At 40.9% G+C, this 18,643-nt stretch overlaps 1 protein-coding gene across 6 annotated transcripts in view; it reads right to left on the bottom strand.

Moving 5' to 3' along the window:
• The window catches only part of GTF2E1 (general transcription factor IIE subunit 1), a 76,801-nt gene extending 58,367 nt beyond the window's left edge, over window positions 1–18,434 (bottom strand). For 5 of the 6 annotated variants that reach the window (XR_003542328.2, XR_005566338.1, XR_005566339.1 and 2 more), the window contains exons 1-2: window positions 18,355–18,434; window positions 9,845–10,322 (exon numbers count right to left, since the gene is read on the bottom strand). Coding sequence is in view for 2 of the 6 variants with exons in the window: in XM_027730341.2 (XP_027586142.1) it covers window positions 9,845–10,292 (448 nt within the window). In the remaining 4 variants the exon portion in view is untranslated. Of the gene's footprint in view, window positions 1–9,844; window positions 10,323–17,598; window positions 17,861–18,354 lie in introns of those variants that run through there. The other variant, XM_027730342.2, reaches the window with a different exon arrangement.
• Window positions 18,435–18,643: the final 209 nt, after the last annotated feature.

Raw genomic sequence — 18,643 nt, 5'->3', positions numbered from 1 at the left:
TTTGTGGGTCATTAACTTCCAGCTCCAGGCAGATTTAGATGAATCATCAAACCATTTACCAGTGGCAAGACCCCTGGCCAAGAGGGAGGACTACAGGCAGGACTGAGGAACTCGATCCTCAGCAAAAACATTCCGGTCTGGACACCCGACATTCAGTTATCACATAAAGTATTTGGGTGATAGTAAGCAGCTCAACTGTGTCTTGAGCACACACAGACTTCCTTGAGTTAAATACTTTAAAATTCCAAAAAGGATCAAGTCAAGCCCAAAGGTTTAGCAGATAAAACATCATATACAGCAGGCAAGAATTATTTCCTCTTCCTTCATGAGATTCTCTGACATTTTAAAGATTTTTACACCAATATTTTTAGACAGACATACGTATCAGTCAATTTAATTACAGCTCTTACTGTCTTCTCATATGAGAAAAATGTGGGGTTTTGTTTATTTTTAAAATTGATGTGGTCTGCTCCCAACAATAATCATGTTCATTTGATCTTGTTAACAAAGCAGGAAGAACCACTGAGACTGCCATCTCTCCGTTTCAGCTTGAGTGAAGATTCACAAATCACCTAATCCTTTGTCTTTTATGGTTAAGTTACATTCTTGTCCTCCACTCACTGCAAGATCCTACATCTGCTTTTTAGGCTTGAGGGTAGATAAGCAAAACCTTTTTTAATCAGTTTCACCAGCTCAGTGCAATTATTATGAAAATTAAAAAGCAGGTATCTCTTCTCTCAACTCCACTGAATTACATTCAGAAGTTGATAATCTTTTCTTTGCAACTTAAAACTACAGTATTCAAGTATTCCCTTAATCATGAACATTAGAACTTATATACTCAAATCATGCAGTAAAACTGCTAAATGCATTTATCTACTTGTCAATAAAAGAAGTTTTCAGAAGCAGAGAAGTTTAACTCTTTTTCTGAGCCTAAAGTCAGTAAACTGGATCATACTGTTTCAGACTAACAGCAAAGGTAATCCAGAAAAGAGCCTGCCTTAGCTCCACCTGTAGGCACAACCAAAGAGCCTGCATTATTAGACACTTGTGTTAACTTAATGTTAAGTCCCGAAGAACAAACAGAGGAGTATGAATAAAACTATTAAACAGCCCAGGAGGAAGAAGAATTTTGACTGCAAAGAGAGAAAATTCTTCCATGATGCAATTTTAGACCGGCATTATCAGGGCAGTTTTGTATTATTGAGTTTTCTCCTGTTCTGTCAAAGCAGCTGCCTGTTTCCTTCTGACACCCAGATTTCCTTTAATCATTGCAGACAGGATGCTGTGTTCTGACGAAATGCCTTTCCTGGACATCCCTGGTGGGGGGAATTAAAAGCCTTGCCAAACCTTTTGAAGTGCAAATCTTCACCAAGTAGATTTCATGCCTCTTCCTATTGTTGCCTCTCACAGAAGAGTACAGGTTAGGTGGAACAGTGGGTTGTTTACTTATCTTCTAAAATGAATCTTGTCTTGCACTTGCCATCTCCTAATCTTTCCATTTTTACCCTCCTGTTTCTGCATTCCCAAATCTCATATTTATCAAGCAAAAAAAGCTTTTAAACTCTAGATGGCAAAAAAGTTTGTTCCTCAAGCAGCAGAATCACCTTCATAGCCAATACGGCTCAACAGAATTTCCCTCTTCAAGCTCCATTCCTGACCTGCAGTGTGCTCTGGGAGACATATATCTGTACAGGAGGGGCACACCTGAGCCTCTAACTTCTACCCTGATTGCACTCTGGGAGAAAACACACCCAGCTCTATTACTCTGATCTTAAATTGAAAGCCAAAAAGACACTAGTTTTTTTTCTGGCCAAGGACCAAGTACAGCTATACAAAGACAGTCCAGGGGCCCATTCTAGAGAAATGTTAAAATACATTTCTCTAGAGCACTGTACAGGATACAAGTTAATAAGCTCTGCCAGGGGGCCACAGCAGGTTATCAGTGGAGAATGAGGCATGCAAGGTGCTCTAAGGGCAACGTAGTGCTGTAACTCAGCTGTGAAATAGCAACTTGATCATAGCCTGCAATGTGTACATGGAACTGCCTATATGTATTTATTTCTTGGTCATAGTTTGAGTAGTAAAACTCAAGAAAATTCAAAAGATACCAACAAAATTTGTTTCTACATTTCAGAATAACATTAACATACATGTCATGCTACAGTTTCCCCTTCCCACTGACCTGGGTTTGCAATTAGAGAAGAGAAACAATTTAATCTTTAATGTCTTTAAAAAAAACCAAACCACCACCTTCAGAACAACTTTATATTATATAGAGGAACACCAAGTTGCTAATTCATCTCAGTGTGTAGACCATTTTTAGCTGAACTAAATTAAAATTACTGTAACATAATTTTTAAGCAAAGACATTTCTCTTGAAAAGGTAAATTAAACATTCAAAAAATGGACCGCATGAGAGACGCATCAAATTCAGAAGCGCCGGATGATTTAATATGTATCCAATATTAAACTTGAAGAGAAGAATCCGTTCCTCTTCTCAGTAAGCTATTTCTGCTCCAGCTCATATGCACAACCTCAGCAGCTCTGAGCTGACAGAGTTATTCCTTCTGTCCTACTGTGGATAAATTAAGCCAGACAGTAAGCAGACAAAGACGCAACCAGACAGTGGGAATATCCAAAGGAAACCCATTGGGATCTATAGACAGGTGTTTTTTCTTTCAACCAAGAAGATTACATCAAAATACAACTGAGCCAACATGTTATACCTTCAAATTGCATCCAACAGCAGAGAGACTGCAATATAAGTAACAGGATTCTCCAGGAGCTCTTGATCTGACTTACAGATGCCCATGCCTAAAAGGATGACACCCTTTGCAGCTGGTATTTTCAAAAGAACAGCAAGCTGCTAGAGAAAAAGATAGGAATGCTGCAGTCCAGCTTTCATCACGGTAAATGGCTCAGCAATATTCAGATTTTACAGAGATCTTCTTGCTGCTATCTATTTCAATTTGCAAAGCCAAGAGAAAAGTTAAAGTGATAACCTTTATTTGAAGGGCAATTATTTCTTGCACTTCTAATAATAAAATGCCCTTTGCAGACAAAAAAAAAAAAGCATCAATACTGTAAGCCAGGGCATGCATTTATCAGACAGTTTTTTCTAATCTAAGAGACACAGCACACCAGCCAGAGGTCAGTGTGGAATACAGGGAAGTGACCAGCCAGCATTCTACAGGCAACAGTCTTATCCTCTGGCCTGACATTCCGCACAGCACAGGCTCTGTGCACTGCCTTCACCTATTTCTCCACCAGGCTGAGAGATCCATGGTTACACCAGCTGGTTATCTTTCAGACAGGGTGCCCAACCTGCAGGGAATGAGTTCAAGTTACAGATGTAACCTACACATTTCTTTAAGCCATTCTACAGACTAGCCTTACTTTTAGGAAAACATGCGTTAATTCTGATATGTTTTTCTCAGTTTTCCTTTCCCTATGGCTCCAAGCCTTATCAAAGTTGAAGCAGAGAGTAAAGCTGACAGCTTTTGCCAGAAATCTGAATAGAAACAGAAAAACTAAGCAGAGCATGGACAGTTTCCTTCTGTTGGTGTTTGCCAAAAGCTCTCAGTGGCAGCACAGACAAACAAAATGTGCCTGCAGAGTCAAGGAAAATCACACTGATGGATTTTCATACACTTGGAAAGCTAACAATGATAACAAAAATACACGACTTCCCAGAACATGAAGTTGTTAAACACAGAACTGTTCTGAATCCTATCCTTTTCAAGGGAAGTTTTTGTATGCCAACTTACATAAAGACTAAGTCCTCATTTTGGCTGGTTAAAAGCTGTAAATTGTTGCAGTAGTAGTAGTACCATAAAGCATATGTACAGCAGTATATGGCAGACAAAGATATCCAGAATGCCTGTTCTGAAAATCATTGAAATTGAAGGACAAGAATCAACAGCATAAAGATCAAACAGGACTGACCATATAGTGTGAATATATAGAATAAATAGCTCCAAGTGATTTATTTTTTCTAATGGCTGGAAGGGACAGAACGCAAAAAGAGAGGTACTAGAAATGGACACAAGAGCTTCCCAAGAAAGGGCAAGGCAAAAAGGGAGAAGGGGAAGCATAAGAAAAAAAATGATAAAACAGATAGGACAGGCTCAAAAGTAATTTGAATCAGATGAGGAAGTTTTGAAGCTCACATAGAACTTGCCTGAGGAAGCAGAAATTCAAAACAAGATGAGAAGACAGATGTGTCCTGAACAACTCACTGGGGATGAAGCGAGAAGCCGAGCATTCAGAAGAAAAGGCAGTAGCTCTAGAAGTCAATGTATAAGACCAAAGCAAAAAAAAATCAAAGACCAGTCAAATTTCTAATCTCAGTAAGGGGGCCCAAGCCATACAAACGCTCAGCTGCACACAGGTTGCCTTAAAATGATGTAAGGTGCCTTGTGATAAGTACCGAAAACCAGTCTCTGAACACGTTATGTGTGATTTTGTTATGAAGTACACAAATGACAGGTGAGAGGCTGACAGTAAAACAAGTGGGGTTTAAATGATATTCAGGGTGTTATCTTTCCTTCTGTAAAACTGATATTGCTGCCTTCAATTTGTTCTTCCCAAATTACATTTCATATCAGCACACAGAATAAGAAAGGCACCCAGATACACAGTATGTTACATTACAGTGCATCCTCAGGAACAGTAAGACCACTATACCCAGAATCCTTCAGCAAACCAAGAGCAAACTGTGGGAGGACGAAGAATAGGCAAGTAATTAACTGCTATGACTTCCAATAGCAAAAAAAGACTCCAGTGATTACAACTGCAATTAAGAACATCCCAACAAGCATCATCTTACCGATTCACATTACCCACTTGTCTTCATCCTTTTCTTTCCACTATTATTCACACCTTATCTAATTGAATGTTATGGTGAGGACACTTAATGTACAGATGTACATAAGAGAGATCAACTGTAAATATTTTTCTTCACAGTAACAGAAGTCAAAGAAACTCAAGCATGGATAAAAATTATATTGCAAAGGTAAAGAGAAGAGAGGAAAAACTACTTCATCTAGTTTTGTATTTTCTTTCTAACATCAAATTCACTCGCTACACTGGTGAGTATCCTGATACAGTTTGGTATTTAGAATACCTCAAGAAATCCAGGGATGAATTAGTGTGATCTACTGTGGGATCTCATTTCTGCCACTTCTTCACTTCAACCCCACTCTCCCTTTTGAAGTTTCTAGTCACATACTTTCTTTCAAATTTTCAAATTGACCTTGAATCTGACAGTTAACTCCAATGCTACATTAGATTTACAAATATTAGAGTATGAGAACAGGATACATAAGAGACCTTCCTCAGCAAGATCCAATTAATCATGCTACAGAATACACATCCATGAACATAATTTCCCATTTTGTGACATTCAATAGATTAATCAACCCAAGCCTATCTGTAGAGAGAAAAGACAGCACCCTCTACTGGGTGAGAAATGCAGCTCCTCCCGTCCTTCCTCCACTCTCCACAGAAGGCACTTCAGGGTATTTAATTCTCAAAAAAATCCAATCCACAAGATAGTATCGAATTGTTTAGACTGCTCTGCAATTCAAGGAATTGGCCTGCAGAAACTAAATTTTTGCAGTTTCTACATTTAAAAGCTCAGAAAGAAAATTCTTCCCAGAGGTCTGTGTAAGAGACTGATGAAGTAACATCCTATTTCTAGGTGGTTTCACAGGAGTGAAGAATTGTTTCTGACTTCATAGAATATTATGAGTTGGAAGGGGCACACAGGGATCATACAAAACTCTTATGTCAAGCGTCCACTGTCAGCCCAGGTGTGGCAGTAGACCGAGTTCAGCAGTGTTATTCACATTATGTGCCTAACATCTGGCTTTTCCCACTGCTCCTCAACTAAGCTCTTTCTTGTACACCCCTGCCTTCAGAGACAGCCCTTACCTTGTTTAAGGGAATGACTGCAGCTTCCCACCTGCAGAAGACTTCATCACAAGAGCAGCTGCAAGCTACTGCTCGCATGCAGCACCAAGAGTGATGAAATACCAGAGTACAGGTAGACAGCAGGTGACGGTACAAGGGAAAGGCAATGATTTGTATTTCAAGTGCTTATATTAGGATCTTCCAGGAAAACTACAATCTTGTTCCATCCTCAGTCATCCCATCTGAAACACAAAGCTGGAAGTAACACTTTTCATTATACGGCATTAGTATTTTTCCTCCTGCAGATTACAAAACACTAAGAAAAGTGGGCAAGGACTGTCTGCTCAGCACATAACGACCCAGCCTGCACCAATTCAAAGGCACTGTCAGGTTAATAGGCAAACTGCAAATCTGCAAATTTTCAATCAGAAAGTTCTTCTCAGCTTTGCTACAAGTTTCCATTGCAAACTTTTCCAAAATGAAAGCACTGTGCATCCAGGCTGTTTGCCTCTAAAACCAGAGGTTACTGATACTGCTTCTTTGGAGGCAACAGTAAAAACCACCACTAAGGAGAAAGTGTGACAGCTGGAGATCTGTTCTAGCTCCTCACTTAGAACAGATGGGGCTACAACTCATGACCTGGGCATGCCATACTCGGAGCCAGCAGGCACTCACTACTCATACAACCAAGCGACTCCTCCGGCACAACATTGATTTCTTTTCACTTTTCAAAACATTCCTTTGTGAGTTGAAGCAGTAGAAAACTCCAGTTTTTTCATCGTCTTGACTTTGACCATCTCACAGTTTTTTAACATTACACAATTCCTGTCCTTGAACTTCCTACAAGTACCAGACAAGGGCTGTTCAACCTCTAACAGCATAATAAGTTTTTGGAGCTTATTAGGGTTGAGATATTGAATGGCAGAAAAAGGAATGGAGAAAAATCTTAAAATACTTTTCAAAACAAAGATCACACTCTCAAAGTAACTTTTATACTATTTAAAAATCTACATTTAAACTTACCCTAGTGGTAAACATGCTACTCTGTTAAAAATATTTTTCCCAGTTAATTGGATGAACAGCAACCAAAGTACATCTGTACCTACACACCCTGAAAATATATCCTTCTTACTATCAATTATTTTCTCTCAGTAGGCACACTTCTACTTTCCCAAACCATTAATAACCACATCTTCTGATGAAAAAATAAACACTTCAGTTTATTTCAACATTATTCAGAATAAAGAGTAAAGCACAAAGCCAAAAAAGAGCCACTTGACAAGTAACTCTGCTAAATCTGAGACAGATGCAGATGCTGTGGTAAAAATAAATGAACCCTACACACCCAACTTACAGACAGGCTCTTCACAAGCACTCTTAATTCACAAATTCCAATAGAACGACTATAGTCATTGAGTGATTCTGGAAACCTCACCATCACTAATAAGGAAGGGCAAGAGCAATAAGCACATCTTCTAACTCTTCCATTCTGCAACAATAGCTCAGAGTTTGCATTTCAGCTGTAGCTAGGGAAGAGGAAAGCAAAGCAGAAGAAAACACAGGACGTCAGAATCATACCCATTTCTAAACAACAAGGACAAAAACCAGATCAGTGAAACAGAGTATCTTTTAACAACAGATCCTCAGTATAAGTGCAGCTTGGTCTAGACTGGTGCAGAGGATGCCTTCTATGCCCTACCTGCTCCATGGACTAACAGACTTTGGCCCTGAAGGCCTTTTAATTTGCAAAATTTTATCAACATAGCTGCAGTCTAAGAGCAGCTCAGGTCAACCGTGACTGAAGTTATGTGGCTTTCAGCCATCCCTTCAGCAGTTGTACTGCCATGAGTTTCAATGAGCAGGAAAGGTTTATGTATAGCACTGATAAGAGCTAAAGACATCCTTGGAAAAGGACGGCTGCTCACTGTCCTCACTAAAAAAACCCAAACAAAACTGGCCACTTATTCACCCAGAACAAAAACAAGCAGCTGTCTCGTGGTTTGGAGAGAGTTTGACACCTTAAACAGTAACTGGAGAGCTCTATCCAAACTGGTATTCCATGTAAAAGCTCTCGAGAAACAGCAGTATCATTGTGCACTATCTAGATGAAGCTTTCATTGATTTAAAAGATAAACAGAAGACACATAAATTCTAGACAGTATGTTCTTATTGAAAATAAGGTAAACTGGCTCTCTTGTTATTTGCACAAATACCGACAGAACCCAACTGCTGGGAGTTGCTGAGAAAACAGCACTCAAATCTTTCCTTCCATCAGCAAAACTGTAAGACATCTCATGTGCCAGCGAATGACTTCACATTGTGGACACAGCCAGTGCCTGTACTGCAGACAAACCCTTGGCTGACCTCATCAGTTCTTGGAGCACAGGCCTTGTTGTCAAAGCCAAATCCCAGCATTGCCTTCAGCATCTCCTTGACAGCCAGTTCTTTGCTCTTGGAACTCACCACCCACACAGGCTGGGAGGCAATGGCCACAGGCCTTTGCAAAGTGTTACAGGTGCCCTTGGGATCAGTCTCACACTCCCCACGATGTATGTTCCCTGCACAGGTTCTCTACTCTCTCCTTGCTGATGCAAGCTGCAGAAGCACTGTTCCCCTGTACACACGCATCCGTAGCAGACAGAGATGATCATGAACTGCAGGGAGCAATGTAGAGTTTCTACACCTGGTGGGGAGCACAGAAATTCTGTGCTGGCACTGTTGGTTTTGGTGCTCCCCAAGGAAGCAACTTCTACTCACAGAGCTGCGCTGGATTTCATCAACAACTGTTACTTGACTTTGTGGATTCTGCTGCTCTAGTACTAAATATCATTTTCATGGTTGTTCAAGTCAAAGGAGTTTCACAGCTTCTGAACTTCGGAGGCAGAAAAGAGAGAAAGTGATTGGCTGAATATTTGTTGGGTGTTTGCCCTTCGCCAAAACAGATTAGACGTCAGAAACCCTAAATTAAAAGCTTCACTGCTGCTAAACAGGCAATTTTTACCATTTCTCATTATGCTACCTGACACAAAGCAGCACAATCCAAGGTTTCTGAGAGCTCTCCTGACTTCTGCCCTTTTATTTTTGTGAAAAAGACCAGGACATAGAATTCAAAAGGAAAAAATTAAAAAGAAAATTATTCAGAAGGTGGAAGCCTAACACCCAACCCCCCTGGCCTTCCCCACAGAATAATCCCAGATTAAACAAGCAAAACAGAATCTCATCAGTTGCAGGTGTTCTCCCTGTTCTTCCCTGGCACAGAAGCGCAAAGTATTTGGACTGCCCCTTTAGAAAATGACACCCAGAAAAAACTCTTATTTCATATGCATGAGACAGATATGCACTTCCACTGAGACTCACACTTGAAAAAGAATCTTGTTTACTCCCAACCACAGACAAGTCTGTAATTAATTTCTTTTAACTTTAGTGAGACTGCCTTGCACTGAGAAACAGGGCTGTGCAGTATAATGCACTAGGCTAGGAGAATATTAAACAGTAACAACTCACTCCTTGCATGACCATCTCTAAATTAAAAAATTTTTGCACGCTAAAATTAACTATACATACGCACTCTCTGCAAACTACCTGTAAGTCTTACAGTTGACAGGCAAGACCAAGTTATAGTGAAAAGGCATCAGCTTCTAACAAGGACAGACTGCCTGATTCACCCTTGAGTTCGACTGCGATAAGACCTCCACTCTACTGCTTGTCACTCAGAAGCATTTTACCAAGATTGCTATTTGTCTGCACAGACTGTTTAAGTCTGTACACGTTACTTTTGTATTTTGCTCAAACATTTACCACCTGCAGAAACAGAGTGCCCTCTAGCTCTGGCCAAACTCAAGAGAATTCTCCTAAGACACTGTCTCCTTGAAGTCCAGCAGTTAGAAACACAGGAGGAAGCAAGGCCCTCTGTTACCTGTACTCTTACCTGTCCTGGGGTCAAACAGCTGGTTGGCCTCCAAATCTGTGAAAGTGCTGAAGCAAATGGGACATTTAAAAGAGGCGCGATTGGTGGAGTCTCTTTCATCCGTCTCAATCCTCCTCCTCATGTGGTCCAGCTTGTACTTCACCACGTTCACCAGAAGGCGGTAGTTGATGAAATAGTAGTTATGACGGGTGGTTTTGCCATCCGGAGCCGTCTCGACCCTCATCCTGCATTTGATGAACTTGTCACCCTTGAGGGTGTTGAGAACAGCCCGCAACTGCTTCCTATCAAACTTAAGGAGCTCTAGCATGTCCTCCTCCTTCACACAGGCATTCCTGATGAGAATGTCCAGAGCCAAAGCATGTTCAATGCCATAAAAGCCACGCACCACATATTTGGCAAGGCGTTTGAGAGCTGCTGGGACCTCAGTGACGACGTCTGGATCAGTCATAGCAGGTTCAGATCTTGAGCTTCATGTATACTGCAATGAAAAACAGGCAGATGGATTCTTAGCTAGTCTTCTAACTTCCAAAATTCTTATTTATCTTACTTAGAGCTAAGAAAAGGATGGGGTGCTTTCCATTTCTCTTTCCCAAGCCCTGTACTGTCTCCTTAGGTGTTCATAATGCCAATGCTACAAAACCAGAATTATGTTACCTCTCATTAAAAACAAAATGATGGAAAACTTTTTAAAAAGCACGCAAGAAATTGGTACCAAAACATACCGCAGATTTCATTTCTACTCAGTCACAGCCGGAGTAGCAAAGCTGTCCTGAAGCTGAGCTCCAGAAGACAGCTCCATGATCAGCTGAGGCTTGTAGCCTGGGAGAAGCAGAAAAAGGCTACAGCAAGAAAGGTCCTAAGACAGCCCCAGAGTGGAGTAGTCTTGCGGCCTCAGCTGATGTCACTTGTCACACTGTAAGTAGCCCTGTCTGCTTTTGCTCCTCAGACATCACTGGGCAGATATACTTTATTAGGACAGCTTACTACTTCTGCCTTGATTTTAGATGAACAAATAGGTCCTTACAAAGGACTGACCCTTCATTTACAGGGCCCCACATTCAGACCTTAAAAGCCCATGAATAATATAGCACAATAAAGAAAACAAAAATCAAGACACAGTGCACATGAAGAGACGATGTGTTTAACAAACAAAAAAAGTATTCCATGAAGTACCTTTTGAGTCACTTACCATGACTTACCAGGCTGTCTGTGACAAGACAATCATTTTCAAGTACTGCATTTTCACTTCACTTTTCTTTGGCTTAACATCAAGTGGCACAAATGGTCATGGACTATGACATGCTTCTGTGACATATGTGGGAACATGTACAGAATCATATGCAAGGAATTCCTCATATTGTCAACCCTGCCAGATTTAGTCAGCAGACAACTAAGAGCAGTAACTCTTCTGAAGCAGAAAGCTTTGTCCAGTGAAGAGAAAAAGAGAAGAAATTCCATAAGGTGCAAAGGGTTACTGTCATTCCAAAGGGTGCTTTTCCCCATTTTCTCTCCACTCTTTCAAGTCTATACATCTGTTGGCAATTACAAAATTCCTCTCCACTCATAATGTATGGATTTCCACATATGAAAGATTCAAGACAAGAATGAAATATTAGAGGTGCTTTTGAAATACCCATTCAGAAGGCTGTACATCCAGATAACTTCAAATAAAACTTTGAATCATCTTTTTCAGTTACGATTCTTCTATGCTGGTTTAGGACATGAATAACTATTTCTTAAGCAAAAGATTCCTTCAACTCAAAAAAACCCCCACACGTTTTAATTTCTGTTTGTTCATCATTGATACACCGTTTTTATAACTAATATAAAAAATCGTAAAACTCTGCCAATCCCAATTTTCATTTCCATTAGATGTTTCAGACACTGTATATGGACCTCCCCAATATTCAAGTCTATCAAAGGAAAGCAGAGAGTGACGGCAGAGGAAAGGATCTGCATAAGCATCCTATTTTCTTCATCACTGTCACAAAATCTGTGATAGGACTTTTGACAAACACCATTACAGAACTTTTCTACGCTCTTGACATTAAGACATCTCCCTGAAGTCACCAACTCTCCATGTAACCAAGCAGCTGCTGACTCACTTCCATCAGCTAAGGCTTCTCAAAAATCTGTGATCATTTCTTGCAGTAGCCTGCCTGGATTTTTTTCTTATGAGAAACAGTGCCCCCTCAAAAAACTCTAGGTAACATTATCCACTGAAGCTTTACTTCTCTCCCTCCCCTACCCTCTTCAGCCACTGAGGAGGTATGTTCCTCTCAAGGGTTGTGGCCAGTGCAACTGGAAAGCAATCAGGCTGTGGAATGTGAAGCTTAACACTAAATAAATAAGGATCATCCTGCCTTTTCTGCCTTTTAGGTAAGAAAAACACCTTAATTATTTTCTTTTAAAATGCTTCCCTGCTTGAGCATTTCTTTTTCTCTAACTTAGGGACAACTGATATTCATAGTGCTCAAACTGGAATTAACTGAGCAACATTTGTTGACTGCTGGTGTGCAGGCTGAGAATAGCTTACAGAAAACGCTTGCTCCAGCTCCAGCTTCCCTTCAAGGAAATTAAATTAAAATACGTCTATCACACCACGAATTAACCATGAAACAAGTGCTTCTAGAGTCAGTCAGCCTTCTTTTGCATGCCAGATCCATAGTGATTTATCTCACACAAAGGACCACTTTACAGGGCTTTGCATTAAAGGTAAAAGCTTTAGCAATAAAGGATGCCCCATCAAGACTTAACCATGCAGTATTTTTGAATCTCTAAGTCAGACCCAATCTAAATACTGTCATAGGACATTGTCCTTGAAGATCAATTTCATTCTGTTGGTATTTTTTCAGTCTTTCAGTCACTTAAAGATAAATCTTGGTTTTGACTGCATCTAACAGCAGCACACTGATACTATAAAACAATGTCAATGCAGAAGCTGGAGAGAAGCCTTTATTTATTCAAATTGATTGAATCTTACTCAGAACTTAAGCACAGTAAAGAATGAATGTAAAGATCAATTTTAAACAAAACCTGGCACCCCGGGAGATTTAATAAGTCAAATTTTGAAAGTCAAAAGCTTTTTAAGTGCTGATCTGAAGACCAGACAAAAAACCTTCTCTCCTCACCAATTCACTCTTACTAAAAACTTCCTTGTAGAAAAACTCGGCGATGCAACTTGAAGGGGCACAGTGACCTTCAGAACATCAGTTGCAGCAAAAGAAAGGAGAAAAGTGTTTTTAAATAAGCACATCTCACTCTGGATACGTCATCTGAGAGCTGATGGAAAGCACTTTCTCTGCGTTAATAAGACAACTGCAGATTTCCACAGACACTTTCAAAACAGGTTTAAGGTACAATTTCCCGAATAATGCACTCAAACAGCTTAAACTGCGACCTACAAGGGACCAGCAAATAAAACTAGATCTAAGAGTGCATATCTTTTCCCTTGCTTTTCAGCAATAGAGATTTAATAATCTTTCGTAGTGTCAATGACTAGAAAATATTCCTTTTGATCTAGTGAGACCAGGAGTTTTAATACAATTATTTCTTCTGCTCTACTGGAGATTTTGAGTGATGTCCAAATCTTCTGTGCCCTTAGGTAACAGTAGGCATCTTAAGTGTAACACTAGTTTTCTTCCAGGTGGGGATATATGGAAATACAAGCATTCTGAAAACACCAGAAACCATTCTTCCCTATTATCCTCCACTTCAAAAAATGGATTAACAGAGTTTAAATTCCAAATCCTGCAGAAGACAGCCTTTGGGTGAAACAGCCAATCAACTAGTGTCATATTTAAGAAAGGGGAAAAAAAAAACCAAGGAGAAGCAAAGCCATGAAAGAACACTGAAAGAACACCCTCGGCAAGCTTTACTGCATGAAAGTCAACAATGCTGAACACAAATAACTTAGCTCTAAAAATGAGAATGTTGAGCAAACACTGATCAAAAGCAAGGGCTCTGAAAAGATCTGTATGGTTGGATGAAGGACATATTTTACATCATTCGCCATAATCATGTTCTCACACAAGACACATGATACGTATGCACAGGATGGCACAAAAGTGAGCACGTACCACTGCCAGAACGCACCAGGCCAGGGTCTAACAAATTGTGTCTCTAGGAGAAGCTGACATCTGGCCCACAAAGAATCCAAGGCTTTTAATCTCTAAGTTGCAATTTCTTACCACCTTTCACCAGGCAAGAAAGACAGTGATGCAACTCACACGCTGCAATCCAGTACTACATAAATATCAGTTTAAAATTCAAAAGCAGGGGACTTCACCATTGCATCCTTGAGCAACAATTTCACCTTCCACTGAAGCAGTAAGTCAAGCCTGAATTAATTACATATGCAAAGAAATATGATAACATCTTCTAACAAGGTTTCAGTGGATGCGCAACCGTTTCAAAACAACATCTGAACTGACCTTAATAATTTATGAACATCAAGGAACATTTTCAGGGGAAAAAAACCAAAATAATGGCCAAGATACTCCACTATACAGTGAGCACCTACAGACAGCACTGATAATAAAGCAGACTGGACAGGATCATACTCAAAAACAATCAAAATTTAAATATGGGCTTTATTAAAAGAGACAGCTGTTGGGGAATTGTTCTGGGTAATTACGTGAATGCAATTCAGTATTATGGGTATAGGAGGAAAGCAGACCTGTCTATGTTAACACAGTAAGACAGCAAACCTAAATACACATTTTTTGTGGGTTTTTTAAAATCGTTCTAAATGGAAGAATTAATATTGATGTAGCTATAAAAAGCAACATTGGAAAAAGAGACCTACAGCTACACAAAACAATCAGATCTGCTGGGTGAAGAAAATCAGGGTATATTCTGCAAAATGCAGATTGTACTTCAGGTTGAGTAAAATGTATGAGGCACAGGCCTTCAGCATAACCAGAGATGTCAGAAAAGAAATCAGGAGGAAAGCAAGTGACTGCAAAAAAACCCATTCAGTGTGATAGGACCAAAGACCACACAGAAGCCAGAAATTCAACCAAGCAAACATCCCCACTGGTCAGGACTTTCCTGACACAATATCAAAGCAACTAAACTCTTCTTCTCTGCGTACAAAGATTTTAAGAATTCTTCTGTGAACTCAAACAGGAATTGTGCTAATGATGTTAGATCTTTCTTCCTGCTTTTCCTGACTAAAACTGAGACAAAGAGTGTTAAAAAGGTGATACCTAGAAGCCACAATGTAGATGAAACTAGTACTAGAAATTATGAAAGCCTAACTCAGCCAGTATGAATTAGCAGGAATTTTTATCCAATACTGCAAATGAACATCACCTGGTTTTAACATGTAGCTTTGTGACTTATTTTAATTTTACCTCAGAAAACATAAACATGGCTCGGCTCACTATTCATGTATTTGACACAGTAAACATTTTAAAAGCAGGATCTTGAAAAAGGAAGCAGACTGCTCTTCAGACTCATTTGGGTATACAAACCCTTTATCACACCTCAGATCTCTTTTGGAGGAAAATTTGGAGTTGCAGGTTTGTCTGTGAACTTAGGCTATCAGGCATACTGTTAACACCTAAAGGTGCTTCCTGTACTTCCTCATATCTAATTTTTATTGTTAGTGCTCTTTTTCACCAAAGCTTTGAGACCAGCTTTTGCCATTTTCTTTGGAAAATGTTTCTGCAGGCATAAATTTCAGAACTTCAGTGGCAAAAACATGCCATCAGCATTTTAAATGTCTGTACAATGTAGCCTCAGACACTGCTCATCCTTTCCACAATACAGCACAGAAGCTCCCATTTTCTAGTCTTGCCTTTACTTGCTTTTCTCTGTAGTGCGTGGATGATCTGGAAAATGTCCCTATTATCCAGAATTGCCTTTATCCCACATCAGTTGCAAACCCAAAGTCTTCCAGCATTTTATCAAGAGTTCACCGAATTTCATTCCCTGGAGAGTTCAGGAACACTGCTGCTCAGCCTTGCTCCTGCACATCTTGATGAGAAAATGTGTATTTTCATGACAAGACCTACCCTGAAGTATTAGAGAAGAAAAGAACAATCTGCTTTCACCGAAATCCCACCTTCTTGTTGGCGTTCCATAAAGTGAAACCAAGAGGTCACAGGTATCAAGGGGTCTCCTTCACTGAGGATGAAAAGTTGTGCTGCAGCTGCACAGAAAGGCCAAGGGGCCTGGCTGAAATTAGAGCATTTTCCCCTAATTTCAGAAGTTAAGATATATGGAGCCAGATGTGATAAGGCCACAAGGTCTGACTGTGCAAGGCAGAAACTGAACCAGGCAGGCTCAGGATCTAATTCTCAATTACATTCGTAATCTTAACACAACACAAACAATAGCAAGGTGCCAGTAAATTAGAGGACTACCTGTGTGCATGTTTACAAACTGATGAAATATTCAGAAATACTTCAAAAGCATATGAGCATTAACAACTATTTACAGTTGTAGCTCTAAAGAAAATGGAGCACACTATTTATAGAAGGCCAAACTTAGTGGTTACAAGAGTGAAGGTACCATTTCCTGTTGCAGCTTAAGTCAAGTTACACTCTCCCTCCCATAAAGAAGTCTTTATTTTCCTCCCTTGCCTTTAGCCACAGCCCCCCACCCTTCTGTGCTAATTCTGACAGTTCACTATTCTTGTAGCAGTGCAAATCAAGTTGATAAAAAGTGAAAAGCTAACATGCCAAAACAAAAAACTGGGGTATTTCAGAGAGGGCAAGGGGTAAAAGTTCAACTGAATCATTTCTGTTATCAGACTAGAGCCAACACAGAGCAGAGAAAAGAAAGCACGGCTAAGGATTTAGGTGATCTTTCCCCATGTGGTGGCAAAATTGACTCAGCTGTGATATAAGGACATTTTAACCATGGAGAGCAGAACTTCGTACAATCTACACTCCAATCTGAACGTGTACCAGCAGAACATGTGTTATTCTGGTGATGTGTTGGCACTGATCCTCACATAATAAGTTGTAAGGTTTCGGGGGTTTGTTTAAAGGGAAAAAAATAAGATCATTTCTCACCAATATCAAGCCTAGGAAGTCACAATTACACTGAAGCACACTGGGCTTGGCCCCAGCATTCCTTTTTAAGTTTCAGACAGGAGGAAGCATTAATTGCTTTCCATCTTCTGGATTCAATAAGACCTGGAACACCACATTTGTCATCATGATAGATTATGTGGTATTGCCTGACCTTTGGGAATTCCAGAAAGACAACGTAAAATTCTGGAAGTATTAGATTCATAATAGTTTTAGTGCATCAGGGTGTAGCAAATGTGTATATACTGTGCGTATAAGCAATAAAGAAACAAACAAATCAGCAAGATACCTGATTAGCTTTAATTAATATAGTTTCTTGTTCAAAAGAATTCCCTAAAGCATCCTGTGAGAAAGCAAGCTGTATCTCACAGGAAGTGGAAGGCAGGAATGCAACTCCCATCATGCCTCATTGCTCCCAGAAAGCCATGTGCTCCTCTCCCAAGCACATGGCTCTGCCCTCTCTCATGCCAGCTCTGGCACTCACTGGACCTTCCTGTGTACCAATTTATACCACTAAAAGGCAAAAAAATGTTTCCCTTTTTTTTGTCTCCTTTTTACTATGTTTTTCAACAGTTTAATGAGTCAGCAGAAAAGTCTGATGAGCAACAGAACCAGCAGGTATCAGAGGATGACGCTGCATTGGAACAGATGAAAGAAGAAACACCACCTTTTGTGGCTGAAAAATATTAAACCACCTTCATGAAAATGTACCTTAGCTGTGCACTGCTGAACACCCTTTTCAGGATGCCAATCTTCCTCATTCCTTCTGAGCCACTTGGGATGGCACAAGCCTGACAGCTGGGCCCATTTAACATCAAGAATTCTGTGCCATTAGGACGTAATGGTCATCTACTTCCCAAGGAACCAGAGAGCTTGTGAGACCAGAAGAAAACTAATTTACGAAAAAAATAAAATTAAAAACAAAAACAAAAAACCCTACACAAAACAAAAAAACCCCACATGGAGAAGTGAATGGTTTCACTGTATGGGCTCAACCCGCAGCCAAACCTGGTAAACAGGAATGAGGAGGATTTGCCAGTCATCTACTCCTCAGATGTCCACAATCCTGCAACTTCCTTCAAATTACAAACTGTACAGATTTTAACAGCAGACTAAGCTTTAAGGTTAAGCAGAGAGCCCTTTATGCTGTCTGCACAGCTTCCCATTCCCTACCCACTTTTAATGTGTTGAGGTTTAAACATCAGATTGTGTAAGCTTCTGTAGGGCACGAGGAGCTCAACAGTACCTCCTAAAAAACCAAACCACACAAGACAAAGAGGCAGCCCCCACAGACAGCGCAGGAGGGGTGGCGGGCGGTGGTTCGGAGCCAAGGCGAAAAGGGGGCCCAGACGGACACACCGTGCGTGGAGCACGGACTCCGGCGGGCCGCTCTGCGGCACCCGAGCGCCGGGCCGGGGGCCTCCGCGGGCCGCAGGCACCACCCCGCTCCCCGGGGCCGGCACTGACCTGGCGCCGCTTCCAGCTCTTCCCGGCTCCGGGCGGCGCTTCCAGCGGCTCCGCCACGCGCGTCACCGCCGCGCGCGACCCCGGCGTCACGGCACCCGCCGCGCGTGCGCGGCACCGCCCCCTCTCTACCGGCGCGACTCAGCGGCGCGAGCGACAGCGAAGCAAGCCAATCGCGCTCCCGCACAGCCCTTCGCCTTCCCGCCCCCGCGCGAGCTGAACCAATCAGAAGTGACAGACGCACCAGCGGCTAGAGAGACAGCCAATAGGCTGAGAGAAGCGGAAGAACGGC

This window comes from Pipra filicauda, unplaced genomic scaffold (assembly GCF_003945595.2).
Source record: "Pipra filicauda isolate LSUMZ 115617 unplaced genomic scaffold, ASM394559v2 scaffold69_size3009148_pilon, whole genome shotgun sequence".
In the NCBI taxonomy this organism is placed as follows: domain Eukaryota; kingdom Metazoa; phylum Chordata; class Aves; order Passeriformes; family Pipridae; genus Pipra; species Pipra filicauda.
This window is presented reverse-complemented; position numbering and strand designations above follow the sequence as displayed.